Source organism: Chiloscyllium plagiosum, unplaced genomic scaffold (genome assembly GCF_037043375.1).
Source record: "Chiloscyllium plagiosum isolate Xiang-an unplaced genomic scaffold, Cpla_swu_hap1 HiC_scaffold_31, whole genome shotgun sequence".
In the NCBI taxonomy this organism is placed as follows: Eukaryota; Metazoa; Chordata; class Chondrichthyes; order Orectolobiformes; family Hemiscylliidae; genus Chiloscyllium; species Chiloscyllium plagiosum.
This window is the reverse complement of record NW_028270169.1, coordinates 9,921,160-9,938,672: the sequence shown is the minus strand read 5'-3', so window position 1 is coordinate 9,938,672 and position 17,513 is coordinate 9,921,160. Positions and strand designations below refer to the sequence as shown.

Below are 17,513 nucleotides of genomic sequence, written 5' to 3'. Positions count from 1 at the left end.
TTTAAAAGATATGTGGACCAGTTGGTCCTTTAATGCATCTCATTTATGTTGGACGTACATGAATGTATCCCACACCCCTCCTATTAACTTTCAACAAATAACCTGGATGTTGACACATAATACGTAAAGCTATGAACTAGAGAAACCACTGACAAGTGAGGAGAGAAGAGTGAAGAGAGAGAATAAGTATGCAGAATTTAACAGATAACAAAATCAGCGATACAAGAAAAGTGAAAAATGATAAAATGAAACTTAAATTTTACACCATGGATTTTGCTGGAATCTGTGTCAACAGATTGCATTAAGGAGGTATTATAACTGTTCAAACATCAGTATTTGCCAGGTACAAGATAGGAAATCATTTTTACATCGAATTGCAGCTTTAAACCCACATCCCACCACCACTCACTTTCTCTCTTCCCCTAGGGACTAAAACTAAACATGGTTTAACATTGGGTCAATGAGCAACCGTAAGGCCTTTTCATTACCACTGATTTGCAACTAACCAACTGGTGATTGATTTAAACTGTGTAGCCAAATTCAAAATGATGAATGTTCAATTCTCCATTGCAGCCATCCTTAACTAAGGCTACATAAGTAATGAAGAAAATCCATAATAACCTCATTTCACTTTATTCAACAAAAATTGACCATTCAGCTATCTTATTCATTTGTTCATGCAATTATACAAAAACAGCTGAATATATCAGTACAAAGAATCTTTTCAGTATGAAAGAACCAAAATAAAACTTAAGCAAATCTTTGCTTATTTCCTCTGTTGGTTTCAGGATTATCAAATATAGAATTTTAAATTTCAACTCAATCTCCTAACTTTACACCTTCAGCTCAGTGCAGACCAGCCAAACACCATCAGCAAAAATTAGACTTTCCACAAGATTCTATGAACTAGGAAGTGACAATACATTGTATAATTTCTTCCCCCACACAAATTACCAATCAAAAGACAATGGTCACTAAATGTACAATATCTGCTCTTTTTCAATGCTTTGTGCAAGGGTCAGGGAACTGCAAGAGAGTTAAATATAAATGCTGTGAAGGTGGTTATTATGAGGTAACAGCTACTCGGATGGAATTTTGACTGTCCATGTACGGAACAACATATAGCACACAGATCCAACTTATCCAAATTTGTTTGGGGTGGGCAAGGGAACATTCCCCAGATGCAAACTCACCACTTCTGTTGCAGCCTATTTTAGGCGATTTAAAGCAACTAAAGGTAAAGTTACATATTTCCCTTGATCAGCTGCTCTCATTAGAAAAAAAATCCAGAACCAACAGCATTGAAAAGCTAAGAAAATATGGCGCATGATTCCACTGCCAATTAAAGTGACATTGCCTCTGTCTTAACAATCGAGTCCACTCTAGGAAGACCAGCTCCTAATGCACAGCAAGGTCACAACTGAAAACAGCTTTCTAGACCTCAAGTTGCAGTTTCCAGATGGCTTCATGCTCAATTTTAATTAACAATCCAAAAGATCCTTGAATCCATATCTTAAAGTTTGGAAACCTCCAAACAAGACAGTGAAATGGTTTTGCAATCCTCTCTGATTTATGCAAGGTCCAAGTGAGAAAACCCAGTCTGATAGAGGACTCTCAGCATTTATGAGGGTTTGATGGAAAGTCGGACTCGTCCTTTTTTGTCTAGTTGAAGGATTTCAAGAGCTTTTAATGTTTTTAACTTTGATTCAGTTGCTTTCATGTTGAGCTTGTTCATCTGTATCACACTCAGCGCAGAACTGGAAGGAAAGCAAATTAAATGTAAAACAAACCTGAGATATAGTCAGTCACAGCTTTCCTTTAATTTTTGAAGACAGTAAATGACTAAAAGTACAAACATGAAGCCACATGCAAAGCTCATTGAGATTCAGGCACAGTTAAAACTCCAAACAAATACTCCCAGTCTAACCACAGGAATGTGACATATGGAAGTTGCAAGTTGGATTGATATCTTTTAACCATCAAACAAATGCTTTTGGTTAGGAGGACCACAGTAGAATTTTATTTTCTGGATAACGTGGGGATATTTCCTTCCAAGGGTTTCAAACTAAGGAAAGTTAGTGAGAATTCAAATTTTTAAAAAAATTTCTGATATCTTACATTTTAAATTCTTAACTATGTCAACTTCTTGAGCAGATGAATCTATCTTGAATTGTACCAATAGTGGCAAAAGGCATTATAGAATCATAGAGATGTACAACACGGAAATAGATCCTTCGGTCCAACTCGCCCATGCTGACCAGATATCTCAACCTAATCTAGTCCCATTTGCCAGCACTTGGCCCATATCTCTCCAAACCCTTCCTATTCATATACCCATGCAGATGCCTTTTTAATGTTGCAATTGCACTAGCCTCCACCACTTCCTCTGGCAGCTCATTCATTGTGTGAACCCAATGGAAAATTCCATTCTTCACTCCAATCTGCCAAGATTGGGAGGAATGGAAAAAGAGCAAGACAAATGTATAGTAGAAATTGGAATCATACGGTTTTGACTTCTAGGAATATAAAACTGCAATCCAATGCAACCCCTCCTCCCCATCCAAAATGACAAATTCCAGATTACTCCCAGTGCAACATGCTGGTGAGAGCAGGAATAAGAGGATAGATCAATGTGTTGCTGCAGAAATGGTGTCTCAGGAAGGGGGGGGGGTTGAGATTCTTGAGGCATTAGGATCATTTCTGGGGAAGGTAGGATCTGTACAAACCTGACTGATTGCACCTGGGCACAGGTGGGACAAATATCTTGAGTGGGCTTTTACTAGTTTTGTTAATGCAGTTTTAAACTAGTACGGCAGGGGGCTAGAAAGTCAAGTGTAGGCTTAGATGGGTCTGATTCAGATCAGGAAACGGGAGGTGAAACAGTCATTAGTGATGTAGTCAGCGACTGAGAAAAATGAAAGAAATTGGGAATAGAAAGCATCCAAAGGAAATCAATGGGGTTAAGCTATGTATACTTCAATGCAAGGAGTATTACAAACAAGGCAGAAAAAACTAAGAGCACAAATAGACATGTGGCAACACAATATCTTTACTATAATACAAACCAGGCTGAAGGATGGAATAAATTGGCAGCTCACCAACCCTGGATATAAAATTTTCAGGCAGGATAGAGTACAGTAGAGTGGTGAGAATGGATGACATACTAAACATGTTAACAAACGATGCTTTATGGGTTGAGTTTAGGAATAAAAAACAGGCCATCACACTTCTGGGAGTACATTATGGACCTGCAAATAGAGAAAGGGAGATAGAAGAACATATATATAGGTTATATAATATAGCCAAATTTCTGTCTGTAGGAATGAGGGGGCAACAATAGTAGGAAACTAATTATCCCAATATCAACTGGGTTTCAAACATAAGGGGCATAGCGGATGAAAAATTAATGAACTGTGTCCAGGAATCTTTTCTTTTTGAACAATACTTGACAAGCCCGACAAGACAATTCTAGATTTAGTTTTGGGAAATGAAGATGGGCAAGTGGGTGAAGTGACTGCACGACCACAATTTGGTCAGATTTAGTATTATGATGAAACAGGATAGAGATAAATTGGGAGTCAAAGTTTTAAACTGGGTGAAGGCAAATTTTGCAAAAATGTGAAATTGTTTGAGATGGACTGGAAAGGACTGTTAAAGGATAAGTAAGTGATAAACAAGTGAGAGGCACTAAAAGGGAGATCCTTAGAACACAAAGCAGACATGGCCCCTCCAAACACAAGAATGGTACTGCCAAATCTAGATCATCACAGCTGTCTTAAGTACAGGGCAAAATTAAACAGAAAAAGACTGCTTATGATAGTCACAAAAAATCAAATAGCCTAGAGAGTAAAAAAAGTACAAGATCAAGTAAGCAAAAATTAAAGAGATGGCATAAAAAAATACTAACTAGCAAGCAAGCTGTTGAAGTGCCGAGTTAAGTGTTGCTGCTTCCGATTGGGCTTAGATTTCGATCTGCATCAGAGGTGTGTTAAAACATGTGTTCAGAAGCTTCTCCCGAGAACAGTCGATGTACTTGAATATAACAGGGTCCTCTTGCAGTGAGTGATAGTGCCCCTACCCCTGGACTGGGTTCAAGTCCCACCTCCTCCAGAGGTACGTAATAACATCTCCAAACAGACTGATTATAAAAACAGGTAACGGAAAACTCAAAAGTTTTACCTGGATATAATGAGCAAAAGGACAGTTAAGGAAAAAGTGGGACTTAAAGAGGAAGAAGGAAGCTTGTATGAAAATGCAGATGATCAAATCATCAAATCCCTACAGTGTGGAAACATGCCTTTCAGCCCAACAAGACCACACTGACCCTTCGAAGAGTATCCCACACAGACCCACACACCTACCCTATTACTCTTTACATTTCCCCTGAATGATCTGGGAAGAATTTTAAATTAACGTTTTGGCTCTGTATTCAAAGGAAAGAGATGATGTGGATAAAGGAATCCAAAAGGAGTAGTGTGAAACATTGGACAAAATAATGAAGGAAGTGTTAGGGGAGCTGGAATCCTTGTTACATGGACTTTAACAACTATAAGCTGAAAGGCTATGGGCCATATGCAGAAAGATGGGATTAGAAAGGGCATCTGGGTGCCACTGAGTTGGATGGATCCCCTTCTGTGCTCTTATTATTTCTACGGTTCTGTTGTACAACGCCCTCAAGTGTTCCTCCAGCACTGCTTGGAGCGTAAAGCAATACACAGGGAACGAAGTAAGGCTTGGATTCCAGCCAAGTACCCATACACTAATAATGTATACAGCATGTGCTATTGCATAGTTTCCTGCTCCAGATTAACTTACTCTGGCTGAAGGCCATGCAAGCACACAATATTGTGATTTGCGGAGTAAAAGGTCAAATTTTGTTTTTTTCCCTTATATATGTAAATAAAGACCACTGATCAAATTACTGTTGTACTAGAGTTAAATAACAGCTCAGGAATTCATTCAATACTGCAAAGCTAACAGATTTAATTGGGATACAATCTAAAACAGACAACAGATTATGAATTTTTTTTGATTTATTAAGCAAACAACTACAGCAAACCAAGCAGTTGTCACAAGGTGACTAAAACTGTTGGATGGTAATTAGATTAGACTCCCTACAGTGTGGAAACAGGCCCTTTGGCCCAACAAGTCCACACCGACCTCCAAAGAGTAACCCAACCAGATCCGTTTCCCTACATTTACCTCTGACTAATGCAGCTAACACTATGGGCAATTTAACTTGGCCAATTCACCTGACCTGAACATCTTTGGACTGTGGGAGGAAACCGGAGCACCCGGAGGAAATCCACGCAGATACAGGGAGAACGTGCAAACTCCACACAGTCGCCAGAGGCCGTAATCGAACCAGGGTCCCTGGCACTGTGAGGCAGCAGTGCTAACCACTGAGACACTGTGCCGCCCATAAAAGCCCTCTGTCGATTTTCCTGCTCCTTGGATGCTGCCTGACCTGCTGTACTTTTCCAGCACCACTCTAATCTTGACTCTAATCTCCAGCATCTGCAGTACCACTTCTCCCCAGAGCATTAGTCATGATTAGCCAGAGCATTAGTAATGATACAGAAATTGGGAGAGATACAGCCTTTAAACCAGGAGGATGAAAATCAGTAATTGTCAATGTCAGATGGAACTGCTGAAAGAGTTTAGATTAGATTCTCTACAGTGTGGAAAGAGGCCCTTCAGCCCAACAAGTCCACAGTGACCCTCCGAAGAGTAACCCACCCAGAACAGTTTCCCTCTGACTAATGCACCTAACATATAGGCAATTTAGTATGGCCAATTCACCTGACCTGCACATCTTTGGACTGTGGGAGGAAACCGGAGCACCCGGATGAAACCCACGCAGATACAGGAAGAATGTGCAAACCCAACACAGACAGTCACTCGAGGCTGGAATCGAACCTGCGTCCCTGACGCTGTGAGGCAGCAGTGCTAACCACTGAGCCACCATACCGCCCCAAGCAAAGAGAAACATTCTGACAGCCTAAATACACTCATTGGATCTGCTCAAGAAATACTAACCCCACAGATTCCTGATTTTACTTCCTCAGTAGTTCCAAAATTCAACTAGAGGCAAAGGACTCCCCTGTAGACACAGGCACCTTTCAGTGCACTTTACCCAGAGTCCTCATCAATGGTGACTAAGAGATTACAAAATTTATCCAAGTTTATTAGGAGTTGCACACTCACCTATTTTTGTTGTTTGTGAAGTAATCAAAGAGTTGCTGATAAAACATGTTCAAATCAGCAAGTTTTACAGTTTGCCTCACACTCTGCGGTACAGACATGAACATCTTCTCAGTGACTGGTTCAAACTCAACTGAAATGCAAATAACAGTTTATAGTTAATTAAAAACAGCTGATCAGAGTTTGAAATGCAGAGAATATAATGAATGAGGAGTTATCATTCGAGATGAATTCACTGGATATGAAGCTAAAAAGGTCATAATGTCATACAAATGTTTAAAAACATTTCATGACCTGTTCTTTTACCCTGATTAACACATTTAAACCACAAGTGATAAGCAGTTACTCACTACTTTGTAGAATTAACTTGTTTTCATTTTAAAAGAACGTTCAACTTATTTTAGAAGTCTCAGCACACTGTAGTGAACAAGCACAGATTTAAAATTCACAGTGCTTCATCCTGTGCCCTTGTACACATTAAAATTGTGCCATGGGATCTACTTAAGAAGGAAATCCTTCTGATCTCTGGCTAACCTTTCTCCCACAAGACCAAACTGATCATTCAAGTTGTGTGTGAGGAAACTTGCTACTCTGAAAAATAGTCACTGAAAGAGGTGGTAAAGTATTTAACCTGCAGAGCTTGTTGACTGAAGTTCAAACTAAAGTTTTATTTTACAACTGCCACAAAAATATTTTCAGCTGGTGCTGTGTCGAGATGCTGAATTAAAGTTGAATTATTTCACATTTCATGAGCAATACAGTAAACTTTACTAATTTATGGAGTTACAGATGCCAACTTACTCCCCAAATTTTAGTGCTGAGGCAACTGAAGTTAAAACTAGAAAGATGACCAACAAAACTCTTGTTGTCGCCACCTATTTTTATTTCTGGTTTTTGCACTGTTATTTTTGCACTAAACTGCCAAGAATATCCAATATAGTTGGCCAGCACTCTCCTTGGCACTCAGTCTAGTCACATGCCATTCCATGACATATTTCTTAACTGCAAGACTGGAGAACCGAAATCACTTTTGGATCCCCTTATTATGGGAATTAACAAGCCACTCTGACCAAGTAATTGTTGGCCAATAAGATTTACAGGTCTCTGAACAGAATTATCTTTGGAGTAAAGAATTTTACTGGACAGGTGGTAGTCATCTGACCCATTGTGGCTGCACCCTAGCTGCCAAAAGAGCTACCCAGCTAGTTCCATTCTTTAGTCGTATCTTTGTAGCCCTCTAAATGTGTTCCAAATTTGGAGTCCACAGCATAGAGAACAAAAAACCACTTCAGTTCTTTATTTGGAAAGGGATATACAGTATTAGAAGCAGTTGAGAGAAGGTTCACTCAATTCATTCCTGGGATGACGGGATTATGCTACCAGAAAAAAGAAATTGGATACACTGGGTTGTACCCATTTGAGTTAAGAACGACGAGAGGTGACCGTATTAAAATATATCAGCCCCTCAGGATCCTGGCAGATAGTGGAAAAATATTTCTCCTTGCAGGTGCACTAGAACTCTGGAAGACACTTTAGGATACCTTTTAAGATGAAGATGAGGGGATCTTTCTTCCTCCCGATAGGAATGTTAGTGGGTGGAATTCTCTTCTTCCAAAAGTAGTGAAGGCTCGGTCATTGAATTGATGCAAGGCTAAGTTAAACAGAATTTTGACATCGGATTCTACAGTTGTGCGACAGATAGAAAAGTGGGGTTGCGACCATAACTTGATCAACCATGATTTTATTGAGTGGCAATGGGAAGCTTACAGAGCCTAATTTTATTTTTCAAGTCTTATGCTCCTGTAAGTGCTGTTCACTGACTGCTCTATTAGATTTTGGGAGAATCAGTCTCAGCTGTGATCTACACAAAATCAAGTCAGATTGGAAAGATAGTGTTCAGAAAGCGTCTTTTCCTCAATTACATTTCGTCGCACACCAACCTTTCATCTGCTGTGGTTTTGGAGATTGCGCACAAGGTTCCTGTCAGGAAAAAAGTGAAAAGATCAGTTTTGTTAAAGGAGAAAGTAGAAATCAGAGCATATGAACTTAAGTCAGAGCTTTAAAACAAAAAGCAGACATATTTGGACAATGATCAAACTGCCATCGAAAAAATGCAAACTAACTTTTTGATCCACTCAAGATTTAAAAAAGGAAAATTTACAGGTTATCATGTTTCATTTTAACAGTATTTTATTCAGAGAATTTCAGCTACTGTATTTACATAAACCCATTTCTCCATTTTCACCTGACTATTCTTAGTTAAGTATTACAGTGCTATATATAACTAATAGGAGGTGTACATTAGTCTGGATAAAGTAAAATAGCATCATACCATAAGAAACAAGAGTGGGCCATTCAGCCTTTTGAGCCTGCTCTGCCATTCAATAGAATCGTACTGATCCAACATTCACCACATCCACTTTGCTTCTATTTCCCCGTAAGCTAGATCAAGAATCTAGCTCTCCCTGAAATATACACAAGGGCTCTACCTCCACAGCTCTCTATGGCAAAGAGTTCCAAAGACACTCAACCCTGGAGAAAAGAACTTCCTCCTCATCTGCGTCTTAAATTGGGACCCCTTTATTCTGACATGAAACCCTCTGGTCCTAGGCTCTCCTATAAAGGGAAATATCCTCTCAGCATGTACCCTATCAAGCCCCTTAAGAATCCTATATGCTTGAATGAGATCGTCCCTCATTCTTCTTTACTCCAGTGAGTACAGTCCCAATTTGTTTAGCCTTTGGTCATAAGACAATCCCTACATACCAGGGATCATCTTGGTGAAACTGCTCTGAACTGCCTTGAATGAAATATTAATCTTTCCTTAGATGAGGGGACTAGCTCATAGTACTCCAGATGTGATTTCACCAGCTCCTTGTACAGTTGCAGTAAGACTTCCCACTCTTACTCCTTGAAATAAGGGCCAACATTATATTAGCCTTCCTGATTACCTGCTGGCTTTCTGCGTTTCATGTACAAGTACCACCAAGTCCCTTTGTATTGAACTTTTTGCAGTTTTCCTCCATTTCAGTAATACCAATTCTCCTCATCCATCTGTCGAGTAGGTAGAAGAATGATAGAAGGAGCATATAGCTTTGTTCGGGAACACTCACAATGACAGGCGCTAATGTTAAAAACACTGACACTTTACTATTACAGACTGAGCTGAGTACAGGTACAATGTTAACTAGGCAGCTCCCAATCTAAGCCACACCAGATAAAGGGATAGTATTTTCCTGCTTGAGGGTGGGGATGGAGGAGAAAAAGGGTCACAAAAGACTGCAAGCAGAACAAAAAAAATTAAAGGCTGTTGATATTGGGAGTACTTATCAGATTTCAAGAAACACACAAATATGAGATGGAAGGAAGCAGATACAGATTTGAGAAAACAGAATAAAGCACAGTTCTGACTCAGCAAGTGGGTAATAAATTTAATCATAACTATCATTACCACAAGACCCTCTGTCCACTCAACCGACTGCAAAAATAATATAATCACCATTTTCAAGTGAATCAGACCAATAATTAATAGATTAGTTCATTTTGAGAATATTACTTGGAACAAGGTGACAATTGGACAAAATAAAAACACATTCAGTGAACAGAAATTAAAATACCTACAAGAACTACCATTTAAATAGTTTCCTTTCAAAAGGCCAATTTTAAACATTTAATTTCAGACTTCTGAGGGTGCAGAAAGCCATTCAATTCATGTCTGCGCCAAGTTCCTTCGCATTCTGACTTAGTACCAACGTCCTATCTATTCTCCATTACCCTGCATATTGCTTCTATTCAAATAATTATCTTCTGTTCTTTGAATACCTCAATTGAATTGGTTCCACCATACTGCCAGGCAGTTCACCCCAGACTCTAACTACTCATTGAGGAAAGGATTTTACTTATTGGTATTTACTTTTTGTTTGCAAAACAAATTAAATGTGTCTCCTCTGGCTCTTGACCCTCTTACAAGTGGAAACATTTTCTCCACATTTACACATACTTTATCCAGAGCCCTTATTATTTTGAAAACTTCTATCAGATCTCCTCTTAGCCTTCTCTCTCCCCAAGAGATATAGTGCTAAATTCTCCAATCTGTCCTCATAACCTCTCTAAAGTCTGAAGCCATTCTGAAACTTCTTCTGCACTCTCTCCAACACGTTCACATCCTTACAAAGATGCAGTGCTTGGAATGGCATACAGTACTTCAACCAAAGCATAACCAGAGCTCTTTGTAAGTTCAAATTAGCCTCTCTGCTTTTGTACTCAATGCTGCTATTAATGAAGCCTAGAATACTGTATGTTCTCTCTTCCTGTCTGGCACTTTTAATGACTTACACACCTTGATACTCAGGTCTTTTTGCTCCTGCACATTCTTTAGAATTGTAACCTTTACCTTATACTGTTTTTACATGTTCATTGCATCAAAACTTGTCAACTCATTTCTACACATTGAACTTCATGTCACCTACTTGCCCACTCCAACTTGTCAATGCTGCCAAGTTTTGTTTTCCTTTTGCTTATAAGTCCATATACAACACAAATCATATACTGGGACAAGTAAATGCAATTTAGAAAGGCACTGTAGCAAAACACAACATACCTCACAAGGACCTGCTCCAGTCAAAACCTCAGATTTCAGAACCTTCTGCAAAGCCCACTGCTCATCGTCAGTGGGTGGACAAGACTGGAGAACAAACGTGATTAAATTAAAATCCCTTAATACACAAAAATTAGTTGGCTGTAATTGCACCATAAGCTATTGACAATACTACAGACTAACAACACGCAGCACGTTAAAGACATTCGCACCCACAGCAAAATCTCACTAGCAACTGAGAACGCACTCAGATTAGCTTGCATAAGCCAACACACCAAGATTGAAAGAACACAAAATGCAGGAAGTGCACAGTGTCACCAGGCATATTTTTGGAGGGAGAGGAGTGATGCCGTTGTGATAACACTGGAGTTGCAATCCAACAGCCAAAGCCGATGCTGAAACAAATGGCTCAAATTCCACCATGGCATCCAATGGAATTTCCTTTTAATTAATAAATCTAGAATTGAAAGCTAGTCTCAGTGATGGTGACCATGATAACTATCATCAATGGTCATAAAAACCATGTGGTTCAACTAATGCCCTTTCAGGAAGGAAATCTGTTTTATTCACCTGGTCTGCACAGTACATGACTCAGAGCCAAAGCACATTGGCTGACTTTTAACTGCCCTCTGAAATGGCCGAATAAACTACTCAGTTCAAGGGAAATTAGTGATAGGCAACAAAATATTAGCCTGGCCAGTGATGGCCACATGCTATGGAAGAATGGAGGAAAGAAAACAACCTAAAAGAGAAATATTTTATGTGGTCCTTTCAGGACGGATGACAGGACTTCTGTTTGGAACACTGATGAGGGATCGCTCTCAAATCAAATGAACTCTGGTAAAACATTCTAACATTTTAATTTTTGGCTTCAGATTTCTATCATTCATAGCTTTTGCATCACTTGCTCTCAATTTTAAGAAGCAAAACCAAACATTTTAATATTCTTAGCATCTGGAAAAAATCCTAACTAACCACTGTTAAGACATGAGAATCTCAGTAACACTGGTATTGTTGGGCTTTGAGAGAGCTCAGTTCACTCGCCGGCCTCAGCAGTTAGTAAGAACTGCACTTAAATATTTTAAAGTTGTCACTTTTAAGAATGACATCCCCGCTGTATAGCAATTGGATGGAGACCCAACCTTGCAGGGAACTGTGGAACAAATCTTCAGCCAGGAAGAAATAGGCCAAGATTCTTTCTCATAGCCTAAGGAAAGGATACCATTTAAAGGATTCCCACGTCCACCTTCTACAATACAATAGCAAACACAGGAAAGAGTAATAAGGAACAGACTTCAGCCAAGATTAGTTATCAGTTTTAAAGAATAAACATATCTCACTCCCTTTGGTGCTATGAAGCCTTGGTTTCTGTCAACAAGCTCTTCATATTTGCAACAGTAGGTGTGTTCTATGGAGACATTGGGACCTCACTGGACAGACAGAATCTTTACCAATGTAGCTTTATTGTATTTGAATACAATGAGTTTATGGACACCATCCACTTAAAAACACCACAGACAACTAATTAAAATCAATAAATAATCCACAGAATAATACACACCACTTTCAGTACCACATAGCTTAGTTTTAATAAAAAACAGCAAAGCCATTTTAAATCTCACTCCACAAGGATCAAACTCAACTTACAAGACAGTAGTTAAATTAATTTACCTCGAGGTCACTCTGCTCTTGCAGTTTCTGCACTAACTGAAACGTGGTAGCAAGTTGCGAACGGATAAAATCCACAGCCTCTTTTTGTTCACTGGCAATCTGATCTGCCTCCAAAGATAACTCGCGATAACGAGATTTTATTACCCTCAGCTGCTCCAGCAGTTTTACTGGATTTTCCTAAAATGCATATAGAAAATATACTGAGAACAGTAGCAGACAGAAACAATTCAGGTCAATGTTGCGTTGAATCAGCCAGGCCTGCAGTTAAGGGAAAGTGATGACTGCAGACGCTGGAGATGCTAGAGTGTGATGCTGGAAAAGCACAGCAGACCAGGCAGCATCAGAGGAGCAAGAGAATCAATGTTTCAGGTAAGAGCCTTTCATCAAGAAGGCCTGCAGTAAGTCTACTATCAGTGATATATTTATGTATAATTCATCTAACAACCAAGATAATTCAATAATACAGCAAACAGAGAGGAAAAAATAACAAAGTCATGCACAGTCATAAATAAACGTTAACCATAAAGGGGTTATGGTCCAAGTAATTAATTATGTAAATTGTTGCCACAAGATTTCCTCCAACACTAAGGACTTTCCATTGATATTCCTCACCTGAGAAAATTCTCACTGGATATCACAACTGACAAGGCAGCAAAAAAAAAGTAAACTGCCTTTGAATTTGCTGACGAGTCAAAAAAAAACACACTAGTTAAATATTTTCAAAATAGTGTATAGAGCAGCTACAAATTGCACAAGTAGAGCTAGTCTCAAGGACATTTTATAATTAACAGCTTCTTGCCACATTCATTTTAGAGAAGAATCTAAACTTTAACAACATTAGGCTGTTGTGTAAATCTTGTAATTTGTTTAAAAATGCATATGTAACTGACATTTATTGAGTAGCTATCAGTGCATATCAAGCAGTTAGTCACTTGTCTCTTGAACTGACCCATTCAAACTAGTATGTAAAAGTAATCTGAATGGATTAGGATAAAGTCAAATTCAAGAATATCCAAAACTTACCAACAAATACCTGGACTCCAACTAGCAATAAATGGTTACATGGATGTAGGTTTACTCGCTGAGCTGGAAGGTTCAATTTCAGACATTTCGTCACCCTACTAGGTAACATCTTCAGTAAGTCAGGCAGCATCCAAGGAACAGGAGAATAGACGTTTCGGGCATAAGCCCTTCTTCAGGAATGCCCGAAACGTCGATTCTCCTGTTCCTTGGATGCTGCCTGACCTGCTGCACTTTTCCAGCAACACATTTTCAGCTCTGATCTCCAGCATCTGCAGTCCTCACTTTCTCCTCCAACATCTTCAGTAAGCCTTCAGACAAAGCATTGCTGAGGATTCCTGCTTTCTATTTATATGTTTGGGTTGGTGATGTTATTTCCTGTTGTTTTTCTCGGGGAGCAGTAAATGGGGTCCACGTCAATGTGCTTGTTGATAGAGTTCCGGTTAGAATGCCATGTTTCTAGGAATTCTCATGCATATCTTAGTTTGGCTTGTCCTAGGATGGATGTGTTGTCCCAGTCAAAGTGGTGTCCTTCCTCATTTGTCCGTGAGGATACTAGTGAAAGTGGGCCATGTCTTTTTGTGGCTATTTGATGTTCATGCATCCTGGTGGCTAGTTTTCTGCCTGTTTTTCCAATGTAGTGTTTGTTACAGTTCTTGCAAAGTATTTTGTAAATGACATTAGTTTTGGTTGTTGTATGTACACGTTCTTACAAGCTCATTAGCTGCTGTTTTAGTGTGTTGGTGGGTTTGTGGGCTACTATGATGCCAAGGGGTCTGGGTAGTCTGGCAGTCATTTCCGAGATGTCTTGATGTAAGGGAGAGCAGCTAGGGTTTCTGGATGCATTTTGTCTGTTTGTCTAGGTTTGTTGTGGTGTTCATTGGGTACCCATTCTTTTTGAATATGCCGTATAGGTGATTTTCCTCTGCTCTGCATAGTTCCTCTGTGCTACAGTGTGTGGTGGCTTGTTGAAATAATGTTCTGACGCAACTTTGTTTGTGGATGTTGGGATGATGCTTCTGTAGTTCAATATTTGGTCCATATGTGTCATTGTCTCGTAGTCGCTGGTTTGAAGTTCACCGTTGGCTGCTTGCCCTACTGTGACATCTGGGAATGGCAGTTTGTTATTATTTTCCTCCTCTTTAGTGAAGTTTTTGCTAGTAAGGGTATTATTGATGGTCTTGAAGATTTCCTCTAATTTGTTTCATTTGGTGATGACAAAGGTGTCATCCACGTAGTGGACCCAAAGTTTGGGTTGGATGTTTGGCTGAGCTGTCTGTTCGAGTCTCTGCATTACGGTCTCTGCTAAGAGCCCTGATATCGGAAATCCCATGGCTGTTCCCGTTGGGTTTGTCTGTAGGTTTTGTTGTTGAAGGTGAAATGGATGGTAAGGCATAGGTCCACTAGCTTGGTGATACTGTCCTTGCTGATGAGGTTGGTGGCGTTTGATGTGTGCGCCTTTGGGTCTTCTAATAGTGTAGTGTTTCCTTGGTCAGGTTGATGTTGATTGATGTGAACAGGGCTGTTACGTCAAAGGAGACCATTATTTCATCCTCTTCTTAGTGTTGTTGATGGTCTTCAGGAATTCTTGTGTGGAGTGGATGGAGTGGCATGAGTCTTCTACTAAGTGTTTTAGTCTCTGGTGCAACTCTTCTCTCATTAGTATCCTTACATACAAATAAGGAAGAACACCACTTCGACTGGGACATCACATCCATCCTAGAACAAGCCAAACTGAGAATTCCTAGAAGCATGGTATTCTAACCGGAACTCAATGACCAAACACGTTGACTTGGACCCCATTTACCATCCCCTGAGAAAAAGAACAGGAAATTACGTCATCACAGGAAATGACACCACCAACCCAAAGAAACCCAAACATATCAATAGAAAGCAGGAATCATCAGCAGTGCTTTGTCTGGAGGCTCGCTGAAGATGTTACCGAGTATGGTGACAAAATGTCCGAAAATGAACCTTGCAGCTCAGCGAGCAAACCTACATCCAAAACCTCAACCTGAGCTACAAATCTTCTCAAAACTCGCTAAATGGTTACATGTTGGGAGTGGTGATTGAAACTAATTTGTTTAATAATCTCAGTGACAGACATGATAAAGATTCGCAGAAATAAAAGTCTACAAAGTGTAGTCAAATGCACACCTACCCCCCAATAGGCCCCCTCAAATTAATGTCCTAATCAGACAATAAACATACTGTCGTGCAAGGGCTTTAGGAACCTGGAGGAACTTTGTGAAGAAGTTCCCGAGGTGTGAATGGCACCACATATGCAGAGTAGAAAGAAAATAGAGCAGAACGACAAACATGAAGTGGTAGAAGTTGCAGAAAAGTCTTTCAACACTAACTGTAAAGCTAGAGCCTGGTACATCTCAATACTGTACTCTTAATATGTAATAAAGCACTATAAATTAGCCAAAGCCTGAAGACAGTTCTTGACCTTGCCTTCTCCTCAAACAGTATGTCTTGAACCCAAACTCAAGAATGTGGGCATAAAATGACACAACAAAAGATGTACCTGTGCTGGTGCGTTGCGAGGAAGATTTTTCACTATTTCAAACTCTAGCTTGTGCTCGATATAATCCAAGTCAGACTCAGCCTTCTGGAACTAAAGTAAGGAAAGTAAATCACTTAAAAAGAACAAGTTAAAAATTTGCTTCTTGGGTGGACTACTCCTACCATCAAGCAATCATATCAGTGCTCATTATCTCCATCATCATTCTCTCTAGGAATTCTAACATTGGACCAGCAAGAGCTTAATCACAAGTGATCTTCCACAGCAGTAAGAGTCAATCCTTGAATTCCTTGGACATGTAGCAGAATGGGAAGAGGGCCATATAGCACAGATTAAAGCACAAATTTCAAAACCATGTTATAGATGGCCCCAAAGTTTATTTATACATATATTTATTGAGTAGCCATCAGAGTATATCAAACAGTAACTTGTCTCTTGAACTGACCCACTCTCAAATAGATTAGGATAAATCAAACTCAACAAATACCAAAACGTTGTACAAATGGAGACTGGGGAGCAGTGGTGGTGGGAAGTGTCAGTTTAAAACTTACCCCTCCACCCAAAATCTGAGGCACATCTTACCAAATAGCCATTGTGGTCCTTTGCACGGTCTGCTCTCATTTATCGGAATAGCTAGCACTCTAAAAATGAAAATTCAAGGATTCCAAGCTTCTCATTGAAGGACCTCTTTCCAAGAGGACTATATCAGTAATCACAGGACCCCACAATGTCCTATTTAAAATACATTACTGTACATATGAAATTTGAAAGTGCTGCATGTAGTGAGCATTTTAATAACACTTTCATGAAAGCAAGTATTGCACATATCAGCACGATGGCGGTGTCAAAGTTTAAGACACCTCCCCTTTCCATACAAGGCTAAACTCACCACCAACCTTGAGTAACCGGGATGCACCTGGTCACGTTGCTGCAGTGTTGCTCCTTCTGAAGTAAGGCAGTCGGATCAGACTGCATTGCACATGTAGTGACCACTTGCTTATTTTTGCACAGCTGCCCTGTGCATGATTTTTACAGATCCCAGAAATCAGTAAGCCCCAGATAAAGAATGACTGATTTGGGGAACTATGACAAGTAATCTTGAAAAAGTGAAACAGGATTTTCCTTTTTCTAAATGTCAAATGAAAAACTAAGGATGGGAGGAGTAGATAAATAAGAAGCCACGGCTCAGTTTAAATCATAAAATTAAAAAGTGTTAAAAATTTACTGTTGGTACGGCAATCACTTTTTAAAACAAAAAGTAAAAACTGCAGCCATTAACAAACCAGTCTGAAGTTACAGAACCTGGCACAATTATTATCCAAGGTGCAGTTGATTTGGGAGTCAGAAGTAAAGCTTGTTGATTCCTGCCAACTGCACATTTCTGCTGTGTCGGAATCTCAGAAGGTAATCATCTTGAAGGAATTCATAGAAGCAGAGACATTTGGTTATTCTGCCACCTGTTTCACAAGAGACAAGTTGAGATGACCCTAGGAA

At 39.6% G+C, this 17,513-nt stretch overlaps 1 protein-coding gene across 5 annotated transcripts in view; it reads right to left on the bottom strand.

Annotated features, from left to right (window-relative positions):
* Positions 1-617: 617 nt before the first annotated feature.
* ska2 (spindle and kinetochore associated complex subunit 2) overlaps positions 618-17,513 on the bottom strand; it is a 40,895-nt gene continuing 23,999 nt past the window's right edge. For 3 of the 5 annotated variants that reach the window (XM_043718154.2, XM_087977219.1, XM_043718155.2), the window contains 6 exons: positions 16,023-16,112; positions 12,473-12,649; positions 10,805-10,888; positions 8,145-8,184; positions 6,208-6,337; positions 618-1,757 (listed from right to left, as the gene is read on the bottom strand). In XM_043718154.2, coding sequence (XP_043574089.1) covers positions 1,622-1,757; positions 6,208-6,337; positions 8,145-8,184; positions 10,805-10,888; positions 12,473-12,649; positions 16,023-16,112 — 657 coding nt within the window. In that variant the 3' untranslated portion in view covers positions 618-1,621. Of the gene's footprint in view, positions 1,758-3,065; positions 3,249-6,207; positions 6,338-8,144; positions 8,185-10,804; positions 10,889-12,472; positions 12,650-16,022; positions 16,113-17,513 lie in introns of all 5 variants that reach the window. The other 2 variants (XR_006315773.2, XR_006315774.2) reach the window with 2 other exon arrangements.